General features: G+C 34.1%; 1 protein-coding gene across 2 annotated transcripts in view; it reads right to left on the bottom strand.

Moving 5' to 3' along the window:
- Positions 1 to 23,776, bottom strand: part of LOC126737743 (neuropilin and tolloid-like protein 2) — a 622,239-nt gene that overhangs the window by 33,033 nt on the left and 565,430 nt on the right. For both annotated transcript variants that reach the window (XM_050442771.1, XM_050442764.1), the window contains one exon: positions 4,509 to 4,646. In XM_050442771.1, coding sequence (XP_050298728.1) covers positions 4,509 to 4,646 — 138 coding nt within the window. The remainder of the gene's footprint in view (positions 1 to 4,508; positions 4,647 to 23,776) is intronic.

The following is a 23,776-nucleotide window of genomic DNA, read 5'->3' as shown; positions in this document are numbered from 1 at the left end:
CGGGTGACACAGAAAAAAGGGAACACCTAATATCTTTTTTATTTTTTAACATAAACAAATGAAATTTGGTATATCGATAGAATAGTTATAAGAGCATCTTTTGACATATTCTATTGTTTTCCATCACTTCCGGTTTAACAGGAAGAGACACCAACTTTCTTATTTTAAATGGGACATTATATTTTATCAAACGTCAGATTACTTTTTGAGAATAAAAAAATACATTTTTCAATGCAATATTTTTTCAGTATCTTAATACTACATATTTTATTTAACATTTGCGTAATATAACATAGATACACACCCAAGCAGTAAACAAACAGAAAAAATATGAGGTTTATAAATTATTTTAATATAAACTTTTTATATGTATTGTTCGAAACAACCACCTTCTTGTCTAATGAAAGTATTAAAAATATAAATATCAAATTATTCGGAAAAATAAACCGCATTTCAAAAGCGGTCGTTTTCAATAATGTACTATTTAAAAAAATAAAGCAAATGCCAAAATTAATTGTTTGGGCATTTTAAATAGACGTGTAAAGTCATAAAATGCAATGAAAAATATGTTTCCGTGATTACTTAATTAAAAATTAAAACTTTCAACGCGTTCATAGCACCCTATTTTAAAATTTAAAAAATGATTTTTACTATGAGTATTAAACAAAAAGTAGCAAATAGAGTATAATTGTTTTCAGAATATTATTTTCTATCGAAATACGTAATAATATACCAAGTGTCCCATTAAAAATAAGAAAATTAGTGTCTCTTCCTGTTAAACCGGAAGTGATAGTAAGCAATAGAATATGTCAGAAGATGCTCTTATAAATATTTTATCGATATACCAAATTTCATTTGTTTATGTTAAAAAATAAAAAAGTTATTAAGTGTTCCCCTTTTTCTGTGTCACCCGGTATATGTATATTAATTTAACAGTAATCTCGGATTTGCCCAAAATTTGTCTATGACAGTCTTTTTAATAAACTCACTGCTTTCTTTTAAATAGATGCGATGTATGCTCATCACACATAAACCTGTAAACCTTTCTTCACCCATGGTGCTTCTATGCCACGCATTAACTCTTCTAAGTATTTTCTTGGGAGAATCGAATATTCAGTGATGAAATGAGTGAACCAATGTATGGCATTATAAGAAAACGCCGCCAATATTCGTTATCATTGTCTAATGGCGTTACATTACTTCTGTGTGTTTGCTTGTGAGCAAGACGAGGCACCGAAATTTCTTTGTTCAAATCCATTGCAACAGCTCGCGAGTTATCGCAATCTTTAGTTGGGAGGTTAGAACTAATCGAGAAATTGTCAATTGCTTAGGCAATTGTTGAATAATTTTGTGCTTTTAGTTCAACGAACCCTACAAATTCTCCTCTGATTTTCATTTTGCTTGCGTCGTAGAATCGCATGCCTATTAACAGCTGTTCTTTCCCAGCTAAGTCTGCTGTTTCATCAGCTAAGACTGCGTAAGCCATGGTCTTCTGAACCTTACTTATTATATTCTCCTTAATAACTTCGCCACATAAATTTATTAATTCGTTTTGTATTTTTGACCATGTGTAAACTGAATTGCGACGGCACATTTCCGGAATTGATTCTCAACTTCAATAAATCTAATAACCCCTAAAACACCCTCATCTGTTTGTTTTTTCCTAAGAGGCATAATCAGGTGTACCGCAAATTACTATACAAGAAATAATTGATGACAATATTTGTCTATTTTCATCGATTGTTTTTTGGTGTCCACTTTGCAGTTGGATGTCTACAGGAACATTTCCAAGAAAATTTTTTGCAACCTTTGTCGCTATTAGGTGAAGGTTGGTCGTTGCATGCTTTCCGCAGTCTTCATGCATATTTTTGAACTTATATGGCCTGACCATAAACCTGACTTTTAGTCGCTTGGAATATACTAGCCATGGTACATATTAATCCAACAAAGTAGTAATTCCAACTAAAACAGTAATTTCTGGGCGGGATCCAAGGATTTTGTAGCAACTCCCACTTCTTTTCCGTCGATAGCTACGTAGCCAACCTAACAAAACGACCCAGATCATTTTCATGATAGCCATCGTCCACTATAATTGCAAGATCGACGTTGATAAGTTTGTCGGGATGTCAATAGAGAAGTCAATCATCCTTTTCACGTTTTGTTCTTTGATTTGATTTAATTAGATTTTTGACAGGAATTTTAAGTCAAGAAATAAAAGCAATAATTACTATTAGTATTCCTTGTTATACAGTGCATCCCAAAAGTTATATCTAAATTCATTTAAAATTCAGGGGTGTCTTCGAAAAAAAAAACGCACGGACACGTCGATTTTTATTTCAAGTTGCGCATTTTTGTACGTGAAGTTTGTATATACAGGGTTGCTCAAAAATAAATTACGACCATCAACTTCATTTTTTCAAATGAAAGCACCTTTTTTTATTTCATCTTTGAATTTCGCAAATAAAAAATTTTCGTTGCACATTTTCAATCATTTCCGGAGTTATGGCGCTCACTTCTCTGCGAATTCTCTCTTTCAAGTCGTCTAGATTATTTGGCCTATTAACAAATACCTTCCACTTGAGGTATCCCCACAAAAAAAAGTCGATTGGTGTTAGGTCAGGCAACCTAGCAGGCCATTCGATGGGTTCTCTCATTCCTATCCACCGATTGGGAAAGGTTTCATCCAAAAATGCTCGCACAGTGGCAGCATAGGGCAGAGGAGCGCCATCTTGCTGGAAAATTAGTTCTTCGTCAGGATAGTCTGGGTCCAATGGATTTGGAAATTAATTTAGTAATGCTGGAACTAATTCAAATTGGAGAAAATCGAGATACACTTGTCCCGTTAAACTCTGTTCAAAGAAAAAGGGACCTATTACTCTTTCGCGCACTATTCCACACCACACATTTAGTTTTTGAGGGTACTGGTTGTTTACCTCCATCATCCAATGCGGATTTTCTGTTGCCCAATGTCGACAATTTCGTCTGTTCACACTACCATTCAAACAGAACGTGGCTTCATCGGAAAAAATAATATTTGTTATTAAATTATTATTTAGATTGCACATGTTTTGTAAGCGTTCACAAAACTCATTTCGCCTATCGAAATCGTCATCAAATAACCCTTGCACAGGAATAACTTTGTAGGGGTGGTATTTGTGCTTTTTAACTATTCGGTGAATTATAGATTTCGCCATGTGTAAATTTGCCCTAATCTGCGACAGAGGAGTGCATGGATTTTCTTCCAAAGAAAGCAAAACGTCACGTTGTTCATTTTCATCTCGAGCAGGTCGACCAGATTTCGGCAGATTTCTAACATAACCGAATTCTCTAAATTTAGCCTCTATTCTACTCACCTTTTGACTTTTGACATATCGGAGGACGATCAGGATTTCATTGAATAATTGAGCAGCTTCTCTTTGAGTACGAGTTCTATCACCAAACCCAACCATGCACAGAATTTCAATTTTTTCTTGTTCCGTTAACTTTACCATTGTAAAAACCGCAACTTTGCTCATACACTTCACACTTGACAATATTTGTTTGGCTTACAACTGTCATACAGTTTCTATGAAAATACAGGGTCACCAGCCAACAATAAAAAAACACGAATAAATGTAATTTAGCTCTGTATAAAAATTCTCAGGGATCGTAAGGTGAACTTCAATAATAATGTTTGGTCGTCTTTTTTTCGATAATCGTTGACTTTAGGTATAGGACATGATGCATGAAACATACGTAGAATTCAAGATTACAAATCAAAAAAAAGGTGCTTTCATTTGAAAAAGTTGATGGTCGTAATTTATTTTTGAGCAACCCTGTATATACATACACGTACAAAAATGCGCAACTTGAAATAAAAAACGACGGGTCCGAGCATTTTTTTTTCGAACACACCCCTGAATTTTAAATGAATTTAGACATTAAGTATACTTACATATAAGTATAATATGTAAAAAACTACAAGTCTTTTAACCTCGTCCTATATAAATATTTAACTTCTTTCAGGCATGTTTTGCCATTCCATTTAAGACGTACTTTAGCCGATATATAGTACGACTCATTGACGTCATTTTGGATGTGACATTTGTACATCACTTTAAATAAGGACGTTAAAATGACTCCTCATAGAGACCAAAAAGTATGAAAAACGTTGGTACGAAAAATTTTGCTACCTAATTTTGATATTATGATATTAGGATGAAGTTGGTATTTGATGCTATGTTTGAATACTAATATGGTATTTTTTTTAAAATGTATTTTCCAGTAACAGATTGTCAAAACAGATTTTATAAGAATTAGACTATTTGATACAATAATTTTGTTTTTAAGATGCATATAGTGTAATGTTCTATGTTAACGGAAAGTCATTACTGTAAATAAGTATTATCTATTTACATATGGAATACGCATCGAGTGCCACCGGGGGATTCAACAACAACCGGTGTTCATAAATAATTTCTTCGCTAATAAAAAAAGTCTACCCTACAACTACACCAATAAAAACTTACTTTGATAGTTTTATGGTCCCTTAGAAGCTTCTTTATACAGTTATAGACGAAAGTTATAAACATCCCAGCTAAAATCAACGAGAAGATAACCATGATTATCACAATGTGGTCATCAGTCAATACGAAATTTTCACCACCCTGAAACAAACAAAAAAATTGCTAAGTTACTCTGATAATTCATTAGATTCAGCAAATTGATGGTTGTTAATAATGAGCGATTTAATTAAGAGGAAAACAAAAAAAAACACTTACTAATAAGTTTTTTGTGGAAATTGAAGAAATTTTTAATATTTTTTTTTTCACTTGCTATTGCCTAAAACTATTTAATTTTTAATTTATCTTTCGGAGTCAAGAATACAAAAATGTCAACGAATTTGGATGAACATTTTTTTTATACTGTTTTAAAAACGTATTCATTTGCGTTTGAAATTAACCTATTATAAAATCTGTTCTTGTATTATGTTGTAATAAGCAGCCAAATTCTCCACGGTTCTATTTCAACCTAATCATTTCTAAGAAGAGACAATGCTGAAAATTTATAATAACATTAAGCTCTTAACTCAGCCTTATTAAGTCCCCTCATAACTTTCTCAAGATATTCTCCAGATCGTTAGGAATACAAACACAGGGCGCAGAGTTAAAATATTAAAGTTAAAAGAGACGTGCCGGTGGTTTTCTCAGCAGTTTCGAATACCTTATTTAATCTTAATTTTCAAATGGAAAGGATGAAATTATCATACAAAGAAACCGTTGTTGGTAGTTATACTGTAATAAAGCAGGGTAGAGGATTATTAAAGTGAAATTTTAGTAAAACAAAAGTCTGTATTTGTAGTAACAATAGGTAAAGGATTTTGAAAAATGAACTGAAATAGAATAATAAAGTGAAGTTGTGGGTATAATTTAATAAGCCCACTGATAATTCAAGAGAACTTAAGCCTATAATTGGAAATAATTAATGAAGAAGAATATCTAAAAATTAAAATTTATTCATAGAGTTATATATTTGAGACTCCGTAATCCTCGAAAAACGTAATAAAATAATTCTCTTCCTCAATAATAAGATGATGTAGGTTCTTATTGAATAATCATTATAACATTTTAAAATAATTTGCAATTTTTCTCATTGTTAAGACTAAACGTAAAAAATAATAAAATAAAATAAACAATAATAAAAAAAAATATATTATGAAAAACAATATTATTTATATTTTTGGTCGTAGTTCAGGCTCAACAACTGTAAAGAATCTTAAAATACAGGGTGTTTGAGAACTATGGGATCAAACTTCTAGGGGTTGTTCAGTGCAACAGTAGAATCCATTTGAGTATAGGAACCCATGTCCGGAAATGTGTCACTACGCCACTACGGCCCTAAGAAGCGTTTACATTTAGAAAAAATATTAATTACCTAAATAGGAATTGTAGGGTTCGTTGAACTAAACCCTCGGGGGAACCTGTAACCCCTAGAGGGCGCGTCCCCAGGTGGCGGATAGGGGAATGCCTTCCAGATATGGGTGGTAGGAGGGAAATCAAATACCTCCCGCGGACCAAACAGGTGTGGGTGTCTGACTCCAGAGGAGCGACCCAAAACAGCGTCTGACCCAAAGTGGGCGGCTGAAACCAAAACTGGCCAACCCGCTAGGCAAGCGTGGCCTTTTAATGCCAAAACCCTTCCAATATTGAGTTCTAAAACAGATATACCCCAGGCGAGTAGCGTGAAAAACTCAGAATCTCGGACTGATAAGTCAAGTCGCCTCATGGATTCTGGGGGAGGCAAAAACTCAATAAACCCAAACATCAACCCCGCTTCAAAGATCGAAATCTAAATTGCTACGTATAACACCCGCACTATGAGATCAAAGGAACACCTTGAGATCCTGGAAAACGAACTAGAGGATATCAAATAGGATATAATTGGCCTAAGTGAAACTAGACGTCAAGGAGAGAGTGTGACCACCCTTACGTCTAGACACCTATTATATAAGAAGAACGCGGACACAAACTCACATATTGGTGGAGTGGCGATCATGATAAACAAAAAACTAAAACACCTAGTCACTAAAATGGAGGCTGCTTCAAACAGAGTAATATACATTATATTAAAGATCAATAAAAGATGCTCCATGCAAGTAATCCAAGTATACGCCCCTACAAGCTCCTCTCCAGACCAAGAAGTCGAACAATTTTATGAAGACATCGAGACAGCTCAAAGGTCGGAAAACGCCAAGTTTCAAATCATTATGAGAGATTTTAACGCGAAAATCGGCCGGAAAAACGAAGACGATCCACCAAATATAGGATCATATAGTATAGGAAACCGAAACGACAGAGGAAATGCTACTAGAATACCTCCAACATCAAAATCTATGCTGTTTGAACACCTTTTACAAAAAACCCCCCCAGAGAAAGTGGACTTGGAGAAGCCCGGACGGACAAATAAAAAACGAAATAGACTATATAATTTCCAACAGACGAGACATATGCCAAGATGTGTCTGTCTTAAACTCTTTCGATACAGGCAACGACCACCGATTGGTCCGAACAAGATTGCTAATCAACACTAAAGCTGAAAGGAAAAAGATGGTTCAAAAAGGAAACTATCCAACCACTGAAACATTGATGTCAAAGGTAGACGAATACCAAACTATTTTAGAAGCCAAACTGCACAACTTAAATTACCTGAAGAAAATGGAACTGGACGAGCTATCAACAACCATCACGAGCAGTATCCAGGTAGCAACAAAGAAAATTTGCTGTAAGTACAAAGTAAAAAAACCATCCAAACTAAGCCCAAACACACTGAAGCTAATAGACCAAAGGAAAAGAACTGCCAGAGACTCAAATGAATACAGGGAGATATGTAAAACAATAAACAAAGAATGTCGAAAAGACTTAAGATCTCATAATAATCAGCTAATAGAAAGAGCCATTGAAAAAAACTCAAACATGAAAGTACTCAGGTCAAATATGTCTGGAGGAAGGAAAACACTTTTTAAAATAAAAATGGGGAAATGGTTACAGATAGACAAGGTGTAATAAATGTCATTCAAGACTTCTACAAGGACCCTGCCTAAACCAAACATCGCCTGGCAAGAAATTCGGAACGTTGGATCCGAAGATATACCAGAAGTAAACAGAAGCGAACTAAAAAAGGCCCTGAAACAAATGAAAAGTAGGAAAGCACCTGGAGAAGACAGCGTTACCGCTGAGATGCTAAAAATGGGAGGAGCAGCGCTTGAGCATGCCCTTTGTCTCCTTTTAAACAAATGTATTAGCGAAGAGAAAATACCGGAATCTTGGCAAAATGCCGAAGTTGTTTTAATCTTCAAAAAAGCGGACAACACCAATATTGCAAACTATCGACCGATCAGTCTTCTTTCACACTTGTACAAGCTTCTCACAAAAGTTTTGACCAACCGGCTGACAAATAAACTTGACTTCTATCAACCAGTCGAGCAAGCAGGATTCAGGAAGGAATTTAGTACAAATGACCATCTACAAAACGTCCGTACTCTAATAGAGAAATGCTCCGAGTATAACATAACTGCACATGGCGTTCGTCGATTACGAGAAGGCGTTCGATTCTGTCGAGACCTGGGCTGTCCTGAACGCAATGGACGAGGCAAGAATTGACACAAGATACTCCAAACCTATAAAACACATCTACGACAACGCAACACTACAAGTGACCATCAACGAAGAAGCATCAACAAATAAGATCAAGATAGAAAAGGGGGTCCGCCAAGGAGTTACCATATCCCCTAAGCTCTTCACGATCGCACTGGAAAGTTCGTTTAAAAAGCTGCCATGGGGAAATAAAGGTATCAACGTAGATGGAGCTCGATTTGCTGATGATATTGTTGTCATTAGTGATGACATCAACGAGCTAAAAGATATGTTGGAAGAACTGCAAGAAACATCAAAACAAATCGGACTCAAGATGAATCTAAACAAAACCAAAATAATGACCAACGAACAAACAGTAATAACTATAGAAGGCCACGCTCTCGAAAACGTCGAGGAATACATATACCTGGGCCACGCTGTCAGACTGGGAAAACAAAACCAAACATCCGAAATATCCCGGAGAACAAGACTTGGAGCTGGGCAGCATTCGGAAGAATAGGATACATTTTAAAATCCCAAAGAATCCCAATTAATATTAAGCGGAAAGTCTACGAGGCTTGCATATCACCCGTTACAGCGTATGGACTCGAGACGATGACACTGACAAAGAGGAGCGCAGAAAGACTCAGAACAACCCAGAGAGCCATGGAGCGCGCCATACTGGGAACTAGCTTAAGAGACCACATTAGAAACGATGAGATTCGAAGAAGGACAAAGGTAACGGATGTTATGAAAAGAGTAGCCGAACTAAAATGGAGATGGGCAGGTCACGTTGCAAGGCAAGACCCATCTAGATGGACTAACAAAATCATGCAATGGCGCCCAAGAGCTACAAAAAGAAATGCGGGAAGACCACCAACGCGGTGGCGGGACGACATCCAACGAATAGCAGGGAGAAACTGGCTCCAAACTGCCCTAGATAGACAAACATGGAAAGCACTGGAAGAAGCCTACATTCAGGAGTGGATAGATACAGGCTAGAGAAGAAATAGGATCTGATACATTTATTTTTACCTTTTGTATATAATACTATCACAACAATTGTTCAAAATGTCTTCCTCCAACCTCAATACACCGTTTTAAACGCCGCACATGATTTCGGCGGACTACACTAAACATTTGATCCTCGTTTTGAATTATTTCAAATGCTACTGTTATTCATCCAATTAAGTCTAGCTCTGAGTCTACTGGAGTTTCGTAGACTAAAGACTGTACATGTCCCCACAAGAAAAAATCGAGCGACGTTAAATCGGGTGACCTAGGAGGCCAGGAAACTGCGCTCCACCTCTAGCAATCCAATGGTGCCCAAACCGCTGAGCCAAATACTCGCGTACTTGTACAGCAAAGTGAGCCGGCGTTCCATCATGCTGAAACCACATTTGCTGTCTAACGTTTAGTGGAACATTTTCAAGGAGTTCTGGGAGAACTTCCTCCAAGAAACACAGATAAATAGGTCCTGTTAACCGTTCCGGTAGAAGGTATGGCCCAATTAAATAATCATCAATAATGCCTGCGTATACGTTGACAGACCAACGATTCTGATGTTTTCTTGGAAAAATTGCATAAGGATTTTCTTCTTCGTCCCAAACATGGCTATTTCTACTATTAAAAATACCGTCTCTTGTGAAAGAGGCTTCATCGGTCCACAAAACATATCGTAAAAAATTTGGTTGTGCAATGATGTGATCCAGAAGCCATCGACAAAATTGAACTCTAGGATGATAATCGGCTGCAGTCATACCTTGAACTTTCTGGAACTGGTAAGGATGGAGTTGTTGCTCGTGTAGTACCCGCCAGACAGAAGCGTTACTCGTATTCATATTCTTAGCGACGTCACGTGTGCTATTTGATGGTTCATCGGCAACTCGCTGAAGCACCTCTTCTTCAAATTCGACCGTTCTTATGGTTCGAGCAACACCAGTATCATGCATCTTGGTCTTCACATGCCTGTCTCAGCGAGCCGCCGATGAACCGCAATAAACTTTTTGTATCCAGGATGCTGTCGTTCGGGATAACGTCCATGACACAACCGCGATGCTGCTCGTGCATTGCAGTTTGTTGCTCCGTATGCCAAATGCATATCTGCCAATTCTTGATTGGTAAAGTTTTCCATTAGCAATAAATGTTTAAAAATTGTAAGCTATAAAATTTTTAAACATGACATTGAGAATTGACATTGATAAGCGTTAATTTTAAACAATTGTTTTTATGGTATCATGTACAAAAGGTAAAAATAAATGTAGCAGATCCTATTTAGGTAATTAATGGTTTTTATAAATTTTAACGCGTCTTAGGGCCGTAGTGGCGTAGTGACGCATTTCCGGACATGGGTTTCTTTACTCAAATGGATTCTTCTGTTGCACTGAACAACCCCCAGAAGTTTGATCCCATAGTTCTGATACCTGTATTGGTATCCTATGATATAAATCACTATAAATACATCTGACAATGTCACTATACTATAAAGTCATGTATACCAGAAGTCAGGTGTCACATTGTCACTGTGTACTAGAAGTCAGGTAAGTTTCTCTCCTATAATTAAAAAAAAAACGAATAAAATATGATATTTTAAGAAAAAAACTTACGCAAATACAGCTTCTTTAAAAGCAGCCAACCTAAAAGGCTTAACAGTGTTATCCTTAGGTGTGCTTGTGTGTTCTAAATTTTCTTAGTAGATTGCAAAATAGAATTTTAATTCTTTTAATTTAATTAAACTAAAACAAACAGCACCTACGCCAGAGAAGAACAGAACACCAATGCATAAAATTAATAAGGAATAATTATTATTGTCAAGTTTCTAACAAACGGAGTTGAGCAACTCTTTAGAAGCTCATTCCACAGCTAAACTATAACCAAATTACCAATTTTTGAAAAATGGCTGTTTAATGTGCTTTATTTTAAAATCTAGTATGATGTGAGTGCGCCTGTGGATTAAAAATCCGTTTTAAGTAGAAAGACTCCTGTAAATTAATACAAAGTATGATAATTACGTCTGCTAGCCATTAATACAATTAATTAGGTATGGAGAAATGTGGTTACAAAATGGTATAGAAGATTGGCTAAAATGTATATTCAATACAATTCCAACAAATCAATGAGAAAAATGATATAAAAATGTCGTAACCTGCACAAGGACGTTTTTCGGTGTTTTGTTGATTACAATAAGAGCTTCGACAAAGTACAATACAGAAAGCTGCAATACGACTAAAGAGAAGGTTTACTTTTACTATATAATTTTACTATTTACTATACTCGTATATATTTAGACAAAAGCTTTAAAGGATCTACTCAAAAGCGAAAATGAGTACAAATCAATAAAAAATATATAAATACTATATAACATACCGACGACACTGTTATTCTAAGTGACAAATGTCAACTAAGAGACCTGCAACATCTATGTAAACGTAGAAGAAAATGCAGCTTTACATCGATATCAACAAGACAAATAATTTTATTGTTTTCAGTCGACATGCTGCACTACAGGTTGACACAAAAAAGGAGATAGAGTACAAAATATAATTATAGCATAGAGTCGCAGTAAAAATAGGGAAAATAAAGAAGTCAAAAATTTAAATAAAAGGATAAGTATAACATTTAATAAAGTTTTTTTTAATGGTCTTGTTTCGAGCACATTTTGTGACAAATTCTAAGTGGAATAACGGTATTCATGTTGTAGTTTAATAAAGTTATTAAATAAGAAAGTGGCTTTCTGCATATAATGATCTCTTTAGCAAGTGTGATTTCATAGCGTTGCAAATTGTTATAACTTGAACTTGAATGGCAGATAATTGCGGTTTTTTTTGTATTGTATATAAAAAAGCTTTTAACTAACTCTGGATATTAGGTTAAAAGATAAAGAGCATGCTCCTTGTTCTTAAGTTAGTAATTGCGAGATTCGGCCTTTCTGGAATTGCTGATATATTTTTCCGAATACAACAAGCAAACTCAAATTTGACTAAAGAAGAAAGGGTTAATATTTTATATTACTTTAAGAGTTCTGGACACGGGTAGTTTAAAAATATGTTCCAATTAATTCGCATAACATGTATCACAGGAAAAAGGTATAACGAAGATGTAAGGATGCTAAATATTGCATTGTCAAATACCCTGATATCGATCTTAGGGCAAAACATGCGTCTAATTTTTTGTATAAGGTGTGTAATAAATAATTAGATGTGTAATCGATGTGCAAGTCCCATTTTAAGGACTTTACTTTTACAATAAGTCGCAAAAACTTGCCAAGATTTAGTGGTGACTAAATCATGATAGCTTATCAGCTTACAAGAAGACATCATCATACCTTATAATCTCCCTTACAATCTAATTTCTGATATTAAGAGCCTTAAACCGCAGCACTCAGGGTTCTTCCGAACCCATACTGCTGCAACTTATTAATTAAGATATTATAAATGAATAGTTCAAATTTGTAGCGAAATTTGAATGATCTGTTGAATGATTTTTCTTTAGACACTAAATAGACTTTGGTCTACTAAATAGAAACGTTGGTGCATTTGTTACTCAAGAATCCAAATAGATAAGGAATAAGAATTTTATATTTAAACAGAAAAAGAAGCTTTTATAAACAATCTGTAATGATCTTATATAACGGGAAAAGGAGGGTAATTCAACGACAATCCAAAACTTAATATCAGATTTAAAAAAAAATTGTATTTTGTAATTGTAAAAGTTCCAGTGAGCTCTAGTCTTACATTTTAAATATTTTGGATGTGCTTTGCCTTTGAGTTTATTAATAGTTTAATGGTTGCGGTTATCCATGCTGTTAAATGGTTTTACTTAATTTTTTTTGTTTAAGAAACACTTTTTTTAAGTAGATTTAAAATATTCTTATTAAAAATGTCCTATTTTAATTCTTAAAGTTAAGTTAGGAATCGAATAAATTTGCCTTGCAATTCATTGAGTATGATCAAATATTGTCTCGGAAATTGGAAATTGAATCACATTGCTGCTGCAGCCATCGATATTGCTGTTTGTTATAATAACATCAATTAAACTTCATGTACCTATTCACGTATTTGAGATGAGATAAGATTCAAATTTAAGAAGATTAAAAATTTCAAGAAGCTTAATAATTAATTATTAATCCCTCAGGCCCAAGCAATCATCGAAAATGATAATAAAATATTACTTTTTCTATGTAGTTGGCATTATTACATAAGAAAATAAATAATTCAGGCTATTATTGAAGAATGAAACGATATAGAAACCAAGAAAAAAAATATTTTTGATCAATAATTTTATCAATTTTTTAACGATATTATTATTCTCAGGTCACATGTTATAAATGGGACATATAAATGGACATGGATGGTTATAAGATGCAATGGGCTATAATGAGCATTATTACGTAGTTAAGCGAATGATTCAGGTCATAATTAGTACGTAAAATATAGGAGATAACTTTAGATATTTGTTCTCTTCCTTCATTTATTTCCTTAGGCCAAACAATCATATTATATAAAAGATTAGTAATTTAGCTCATAACTGAAAAATGTAATGAGGTAGAAACCATTTCATAAGGAGAAATTATGCCCAATATGTGTCATATGCGTTATTATGCGAAAAATACAGAAAAGCAAAAGAATCTATATTCTATGGTTATTAAAGAACAAACCGTACAATAAATTGATATTAGTTTAAGTATAAATTTTTTTATTAGCATAATTAAATTTAAAAAAAAAACAATGTTTTTGAATATTAAATTTAAAATATCAAAATGCCTGAATTAAACAAAAAAAAACTCTAAATTTACATCAATATGGATAACATAAGTGTCCGATCCACCGTCATCAATCATTCTTTAATATAATCGTCTCGGTTAATCCTGTACAGTAACGTGATTTATGACGTAAAAAATAAGTATAACCCACTTCAAATCGATATTTTCTGTATAAGTTTACATTAATAGACCAAGTTAAAATGTCTTTTTATATATTATTAATCTACATGTAACTTTAAAGTATACGGATCGTTAGCCAAAGATCAATTTTATCTTTTGTAGAGCGAGAATTCAGTTGGAGTAAAGCCAAAAATGTACTTTTAATATCAACCTTGATTGATTTTACTAGAAATTTTAATGGTATGTGTTTTAATTTAAATACATACCATTAAAATAAAAAACGGTATAAATAAATGTTTCTAGTAGTTTTAGATAATTGTGTTTAGTACAGTAAGTGTGTAAATAAATTTACTTGAGTATTTTTATTTATATGGGTGTGAATATGTAGCTCATGAATTTAGAAGTGGATGAGCTGAAAAGTGAGTTGAACGGAAAAAACTGGTCAAAGCCAACCCGGACAACTTTGTTCTTGCTGGTGCAAGCGATATCGGTTAAATATTCCAAGGTTTCAAAGCTAAATTTATGGTAAATTCGGAAAAGTAGAAGAAGGTTTGAAACAAGAAGTGCTGGAAAATTCTGCAAAGAACAAAGAAGGTATATAAAAAGAATTGCAGGAAAATACTGCAGAGGTCAAGGGAGGTTTGAAAAAAGAATTATTCGAAAGTTCCGGCAACCTGGAAGTGAAATTGCAATAAAATTCTGCCCACCTGAAAGCTAAATTGCTGGAAAATTCTGCAGAATTGGAAGAAAACTCTGCCACACTCACCAATTTAACAACTGAGCTTGGGAAAAACCACTGCCCTACATGAGCTGTTCTGTAGATCTTCAGTAGTGAACTACAAGAATGAAGTTTGTGACAATACCAAATTCGACTGGTGCGCCTTAAATTGCTTTAATCTGATGGTACTTCTTCATGTGAAATTTATCAGCGTCAATTTGAAACCGCTGCAAAAGCAAAGAGTTGCTCATCCAGAAAGAAGGCTTATCGAAGAAGAGAGAGTCTACGAATACGACCTAGTGAGGCACTTAGAGATTTAAGTCATACCTGAAACATCAATCATTAGTAGCGGCTAGAAGAAAGAGATGCTAAATTGTGAAGAATCACCATCGTCGGTAATATTTGCAAAACGGGAACAGTCATCCGGGGTCAAGTGGATATTTTTACGGGAAATGTATAAATGCTTATTTTTATAGGTTTTGCACCATTGCATCTTTGTACATATTAAGGTTATGATATTGTTAGGTTATCTTGACTATTTTTTTATGTTTACTATTTCTTTCAGATACCTCGCATATATACTAAGAAGGCTGTGGCAGATGTGAAGGCGAAAAAAATGTCGATGAGACAAGCGTCAAAAGAATTTTTTTCTATGTAACCTTAAACTATCGCGTAAAGAATAAATCTGAACCTTATGGAGGACAGCCAGCATTAACAAATGAAGTAAAAAGAGTGCTTGTTGATGGTCTTCACCTGTGCGCACAGTGGGGTTTTCCACTAAAACCGACATCTGTTCGACGCATAAACTTCAATAAACGAGAAGCGGTTCCATAATAACCTGCTCGGTCTTGAATGGTTCCTCTGTTTCATGAATCGGCATCGGTAACTTACCACAAACTTTGCGGAGAGAAGAGTTCCAGTAAGCTATGTTATTATGTCTTTGTAAAACACCGTGCCACCGGAGGAATCAGATTCTTAATAAAAAGAAAATTTTATTTTTTTGACAATATGACTTTATTGCGTAAAAACACCTTCACTTAGTACAACTGCAATTGCATTACATTAAAAAATTTTGTTTTTTTAGACTGAAATTGACTAACGCGACGTAAAAATCGAGTGACGTAGTCCAGAGAGACCAGACAGACCAACAAGTTTCGAATCGGTTGAGGACACGAACTTAATAAATATACCTGGACTGCCAATTCAATCAAAAGTAAATGACCATTACTAGGGGGTCGCCATTTTGCGTGATGGTGTCCTTTCGATGTTGGTCACTCTGACAAATTTTAGTTGTGCCAATTGTAGGGAAACAAAACAATTAAAGTTTTTGAGAGGTTATGTTTACAAAAATACAAAATAGAAAGTTACATAACGGTAAGAATTTGGGATAGTTGCGTTATAACTGTGATTTTTCTGGTACTTTCGTTAAAATTTATGAAAGAAAGTAATCCTCACCTAAAATGAGACAACATTTTAATCAACTTGGAATAGATGCATGCACTTTAAAATATTTGTGTTATTATTCTGATAATCTTGCATCTTTTAAATCTAAACGTAAACTTGAATCGTATAAACCCTAATACCGTGAAAATAATGATCTTCATTTAAATTTTTGCTTGTATTTGCTTCACAAAATCAGTTAAAACACTTTTATTTTCTTTCTATTTTTACTATTACGAGTCTTACTTCTCCTCCATGTACAATATTTCCACATAAATAGATACAATCATCTATAAAAATCAAAATATAGATGATTTTATGAGGTTTTTTAATTAGCAAAGGTTTATATAGTAAAAATATATAATTCTATCATAAACAACACAGATAATTCACAATAATTCGGTTTTGAGAAACAGTGAACCAAATACCTTTAAATAAAGATAGACATTATTCACGTATTAAATAAGGAGGAAGATACATCGCCTGTTCCAGACGATATACTCAAGCGTCGTTTACAAATCGCCAAAAACTAGGAAATCTGCTATACTCACACGTCAAACGTCAGCGTCGTCAACTTCATTACCGTTATTTAATATATTTTTGTTGGCAACACTAAACATATTCAGAGTGACATCAAAAGGACACAACCACTATAAAATGGCGGCCACCAGGCAGTGGTCATTTTTGGGTAGCGTGGCCATATGCATTAGCAGTCCAGGTATATTTATTAAGTTCGTGGTTAAGGAGTATTGCAATCATCTACGGGATTCTCTTGAAAACATTCCACCGTCTAATATAATAAATTATGACCGAACCAACTTCGCTGACGATCCTGGTGCCCTCAAAGTATAGTCAAAGTGAGATACTAAGCATGCATTCAGGGCACTTGACGCGAGCAAAACTACCACCACGGTTGTTTGTTATTGTCGCGGGCAGAACTCGTCTTGCACCTCGCATCTGCACCCTACGCAATGTATAAAGCCCAAAATATTTACGAAGAGTGGAAAGAGAGTGGAAGGATCCGAGTATAATCGCTCCCAGAAAAGCTGGTGTGATTCTACTCTTTGCGAAGACTGTTTCTATTAAGTTGTATTGCCTTATTTTTAACAGCTGGAAGGTGATAAAAATGTTTTTTGGTAATAATCTCAGAAGCTATATAACAATAAGTATGACTTAAAAGTGCGCAAAAAATAACATTAGTTTTATCCTAATTCCACAAAATTGCGCGCACATGCTACAGCAGTGACGTACTAGACGTGGCTTATTTTCGCCCGTGAAAATTATCGTGAAGGAAAAATTCTAGAAATGTGGAAACTGCGAAACAGGGGTGTCCTTCCCAAGACCTTATTCCCTCGAATGTTAAAAAAAAACAATAGAGGATCTTGGAGATAGATTTAGAGTTAACGCTATGGCGGGGTTCAAGGCGTCTGCTATAGTGCATTTTAATCCCAACGCAGTTTTGGATAAGATAAAACGTACAACTGACGACTCTGAGCTGATGGAAAGTGCATGGAGGTATGTGTTAGAAAGTTTTGAACTTAAAAGCGGACCTAGTCAACCACCGAAACGGTGCAAGAAAATTAATATCGTGGCGGGTAAAAGCATCACCACTAATGATGTCACATCGACTCAAATTATATCAAAACAATAACAACCAAAACATGACAAGTCAAAAAGCAAGAGTGGTCGTGAAGTTGATGATGCTGAGGATTTAGATCCAGGCTCTTTGAGATCAGACAAAGAAGAAATTTGCGACGAAGTCGGCGAGTGCAGCACAAGCGAGCTAGATCACTCTGCTAATGGTCTGAACCTGGGTGGCTTTGTTACTGTGAAATTTAAAATAAATAAGCGTAACCGCCTGTATGTGGCCAACACCATACGTTAAATTTGTACTAAAAAGAATACTGCTTTTGTATTCCCCCCAATTCCCGATTTATCTATCATTGAACACGGCCAAATCCCAAGAAAAGTGAGTCTTAACAACGAACGCAGAGGTCGCCATTCGCCTTATTTAAGACATGGGGAAAAGGAAAACTTCAAATGTGACTGTTTATACGACTGATTGACAAAATTTTTTTTTATTTTGATTTACCAGTATGGGTTTCAAGTTTTTATTTACTGATTGCGATTGCAACAATAAAATTTTGGCTGTAATAGCGTTATATTACTTAGAAGAAATAAATATTTCTTATTTCTATACAGGCATGTTCCTTTATTAGTGAAGTGCCATACAACCTTTAAAAAATATATTTTTTTTATTTTTGAGTGATCCACTTTCCCCGTTAGCTCGTTTAAAATGAACTTCGGGCGATTTTAAATTGATGATCCACTTCACCGTATCAACATATTAACGTGAAGTGGATCATGCTTTGACTAAAAATAAATCATATAACATTTAACACAAGAACCGAAAAAAACGACATTTGATCGACGAGATGTGCAGGAATCTAAATTTCAAGTTTTAGTTGAATCGCTTAACCGGTTTAGAAGTTTTTTCAAAATTTGTCATATTAGTGATCCACTTCACCCCGGATGACGTATATAAGAAATCAAGAAAAAGATTCCAATATCGAGATAGCCCTAACCTAGATAAAAAAAATGGGAAGAAGCCAACTTGGGTAAAAGTTGTCAAATATTCTTCTAATGTCAAGTCATATTGGGCAAAATGGAACTTTCCAATTTTCAAAGAAGAATTCTTACAGCGGAAAATAGTTGACCATCACGTCAAAGAGGAAAGAATGTAGGCTTACAAATTCAGATTTCTGCGGTACTAAAATAAATCTATGCCGCTGTATTAGGACGACATCTAGAAATAAGAAAGACCATGAGAGAAGTAAAAGAAAGATTTTACTGGATCAATAGCAACGTAGTTTGTGCCTTAAGTAATGGACCTTAAAGAAAGCAGAAGATTTAATGCACCAGTATAACGTAGCAAGTCCCTTTGAAAATATTGCTATTGACTTTGCTAGTCCATTTTCCAAATAAAAGGCACTTATAAGTGCATCGTGGTTGTGATGGACTATTTGAGTAAGTGGGTTGCGGCGCGGCGCACTCTCTACCAAGCCAGAAAGTCAACATCTACTATCGCCATCGCCTTAATAAAGGAATAGATCTTATTAAGGATTCCTTTTAGAACTGCATTCAGATTACAGACGATATTTTGAATCCAGCCTGTTCCAGAAAAAAAAAAACGAGAGCTGCATTACATCCGCAATCAGATGCTATGGTGGAACGAATCAATAGAACCATTAACAGGTATTTCGCCTAAATAGTCTCTAGTCACTAAAGAGATTGGGATAGGTTTCTTCCATATAGATACTGGCCTATCGATCAGACATCTATAAAAGCACAGCAAAGTCTTAGGTTCGAATAGTGATGGGAAGAGAACTCCGTCTGCCATACGATCTGATGTGTCAGTGAGCTGGATAGAAGAATTGATGTAATTAATAGTCAAGTTCGTAATTCCGATCAAGATGCCAGCGATTGGATAAAAGTCGCATATCAGGACTACGCCAAAGACTAGAGGTACAACAACGGTGACCTGGTTTGGCTCTATGATACTAAGAGACGAAAGGGTCTGTCAGTATAATAGCATACCGATAAAGTTTGAGTCATTCACTTACTGACTGGGTTCTTATTAAAGGAACAACGAAGATGCTTATCTGGGGCAAATTAAACCAGAGTCACTTTTGACATTCGGTGAATTCATTGCTCATCATTCTAATGGCCAAAAAAGTTGATTTGGCATGAACTATAAAGTGCAGTAAGACTTTCTTACTACTTTAGCTGAGTATGGTCTGTATTGGAAGGCTAAATATTTATAAATGTTTGGAGGAATAGCTGTCGTTTTCCGTCGAAAGTTCGAAAGAGCTTCGTCTATCTAATCACAGAGTCGGACAAGCACTCAAGATTAGCTATGAAGAGACCTACCTGAAAGAGAATACCTGGTTAGCACAGTGGCGTTACATCACAAGCCAACCTAAAAGGATGTTTGGGACGCTTTGTATTCTCCAAAGGGCAATTTTGAAACTCGTATGCGGACTCGATATCCTGGACTGGAGAATGATTCACAGCATGTCAGAGGTAGTCTACAAGCGTGCAAGTTTGGGTATGCTGTTTTACTCCCCAATATCGTTATCTGGAGAAATGCGTTATTTCTACAAGAGGCCCAGTTGCAACAACAGGACCTTTGTGACTATATCGAGATCCATGATCAATTCATGTTTGATTCAATTTAGTTCGGAAAACTGGCGTGATCTTTAAATTAAATATAAATTATATTAAATAGATAAGATGTAAAACTTAGACCATTGAAAGGCTAGAATTAGTATACAACATCATGTGCACAGATACAAGGGGGTGTTTTGTTTACAAACATATTCATCGATTCTCTGTTATCAAGGTTTACACGCATTTTCAAAAGAAGAAAATTTTCAACTATATATCAACATATATTAATGTTAATTTAACTTATTGATTTTAGATTTTGGATTAAAAATAAAAAGTAAAAATCGATATATGTTATTCTAAACGCAAAAATAACATCTTCAAGGCAAAAAATTAATATTCTTATTCGTAAAAGACCTAAAAAAATCGAAATGCAACAGTGCAGGCAAAAGCTGATGTCATTTTACGAAATCCCATCTTGACAAACGGCTTTGTGTTTACATTTATCATTTGCAAAAATTTGCATTGTTTTATGTTTTTTCTTTAGTTTTTTGTTGAAAAAAGAGAAAGGTTGCGGCATTTCAGTGTTTTTACGAACTGTTACGATAGTAATACCTTGTGCGGCTTGTACCGCATCATGGGAAAAAGGACATTTAACACGATCTTTTCACAAGCAAATACCGATATTGTCATAACATCATATCAAAGGACAACCGTCGTCATAAACGTGAAATAATAAAAACTTATTAAGAAATTCATAATAATTTTAAAATATTGATTTGCCATAAAAATGCTTTTTATTAGATAAATACCTTTACTCTAATTATAACGTTAAAAAATGCATAAAGAATGTATAAATGGTAATATTGTCTATAATTTAATGCATAATGTATTAATAATAATTATTTATCATGTAAATATTTTTTGACGGCGTCACTGGTAAAAATTACTTGTGTCGGAAGAATCAACAATGCGATCGAACGGCGCGGCGTTGCGATGTTGTTGCCTTTTTCTCTAATATACGTGATCTACATTAATTTAGCTTTGAATGTTGACTTCTTTATAGTATCTTAGAGTATTATCTTAGCATATTTTATTAAAAAAAAACTATTTATGTTTTATTAAAGAGGAATGATATTGTTTTGCCCCTGTCAAAATAGGCGAACATTTTTTTATGACACTATAAAGTGTGTTTTATTGCCATATCTTAAAAAAAATTTCTGCAATAGCCAAAAAAAATCATAAAAATAACCAGTATAGATAAAATAATAAAAGAAATATAAATATGCATCTTTTCTAAACGTACTTTATGTATTTTTTCAACTAGTCAAATCCAAATATTTTCCTGATAATTTAAGTAAAGTATTTTCCATGAAATGACTTGTCATATCTAAAGGAAAGTTTTTTAATAGAAAAACATACTAAAAAATTAAAAACTTTAAGAAAATCTTTATACTGGCCTATTATTTGCAACTCCAAATTCCTTCTCAATAATTAAATTTTTTTTGCTAAATACTTTTCAAAAAAGTTCGGAAAAATAGCAAGAAAAAAAGCAAGATAAGAATTGATATATTTTATAGTTGCTGTCCATATATTAATACCTTTTAATTGTAAAAATCCAAAATTTTCCTTACTAATTCACATCAATTACTTGATTTTCCAAAATACAGTAAACCTTTTATGAGTTATATGTAGATTTTAAAACAAAATATGAAGGTAATAAATTACGTACCTGTAAGCGAGCGTCTACCAGATTATGCTAAACGTTGATTTATTATTTTAGGCTCAGTACTTGTCTATTTTTAGTTTAAAAGCAGGATGGAAGGAGAAAAATATACATTAATAAAAGTTTTTTTTAAAGTTTGATTCATTAATATTTAATTTAAAACTTATATACCCTGTGTCTGGACCTCACAAAAAATATCTTTTTACTTCGCAGATTAAGTTTTCAAATGAGCTGAAAACCTTGCATACCTTTTAACAAATTTTCTAAATGTTGTGGCCTTATCTGATTTTGGTAAAGGTACAGTCATTTTTATTTTTCACAAACTAGGCTGTGACTAAGCTAGCTAAAGCTCCCTATGTAATTATTTCTTTGTTTAACACTGATGGTAAAAATATGTAAAAAGTGAGCAAAACCTATAACTACTAAGGGCGATAGAAAATATAAAACTTCACACAAAATCGCTTTTGCTTTACATTTCTTCTTTAAATAATCACTTTTTATTAAATTTGTTTTAAAATATTTACATTTAAAGAAGAAATGTAAGACATTACACACATGATATATAATAGGGCGGGGCAGCTGTGTGATGAAATCCAGTTTTAAATAAAGCAAAAAAAAAATATTAAAAAAATGAGTTTACTTTATTCGTTACGTCTGCTTAGAGACATTCGTGTGAAGCGTAGTAAATAATATTTAAAACGTGGATTTCAAGAGCCAAAGAGCGATATTCTACCAAAAATCCAAGCGCAACAAATTGTGATTGAAAATCACCAAAAAAAAACTGTAGTAACTACAAAATTCACAACTGAACACGATACTTAGATTTTTGCTTATGAGGGTAACTGACCAGAATGGAATCCTGAAAAAATAAATGTATTCATGTTAGCATTAATCAGTAAAATATAAATGTACATTAAAATATTGTACATGAAGATATTTAAGAATCGAATTTAAATTTCTCAATACATTTTCTGCTTTTAACAGAAAAGTTTCTTATTATAAAGAAAATTTCTCTCTAAAAACTGCTATTTTAACTAAAGTTTATAGAAACTAATTGGCCTTTTCCGGACAAAATTAACATATTTTGTCCGGAAAGATGAGTCTTTTTTATTTCTGGTAATTATTTGCTTGGCCAAAAAGTCCATACTTGCCAAGTTTTCACTTCTTCTGGACACTTCTGGATTTCATTTTAATAAGATTACTATAATCAAGGTGTCCCCTTTCAACTAGTCAAAAATGATACAGTATTTACAAGAACCATGAAAAAGTAGTTTGAGATAGGACGTAGATAGTTGGAAGTGCCTCGTTAACAGGGCTCAAATACAGGGTGTTGAAATTTTTCAAAAAAATCGTTTTTTTCCCTTTGTATTAAAAACGCTTTAACCGATTTAAATGAATTTTTTTGGTTTTAAATAATAATAATTATAAAGTGTGTACATGTTTTTCTCATGTTTAGTGTCGGTGCATGCCTACTATCGTATTTTTACGATATGGGAGTCACTTTTTTAGGAGATCGAATCGGAAGTCAATTTTTGCAGAAAATGGAGATACCATACCCAATTGCAAATAATGTGGTCAGAGAGAATATTAGAGATCAGAGGAGAACTCTGGTTCCAGTACGAATGAGAATGAGAACTACAACAACAGGTGGATTGGTAGAGATGATCCAGTCCCCTGGCCAGCAAGGTCACCTGATCTGACACCTGTAGAGTTTTTTTTCTGGGGACCCCATG

Source organism: Anthonomus grandis, chromosome 1 (genome assembly GCF_022605725.1).
Source record: "Anthonomus grandis grandis chromosome 1, icAntGran1.3, whole genome shotgun sequence".
Lineage (NCBI taxonomy): Eukaryota > Metazoa > Arthropoda > Insecta > Coleoptera > Curculionidae > Anthonomus > Anthonomus grandis.
The sequence above is the reverse complement of the archived record's forward strand: the minus strand, read 5'-3'. Positions and strand labels throughout refer to the sequence as shown.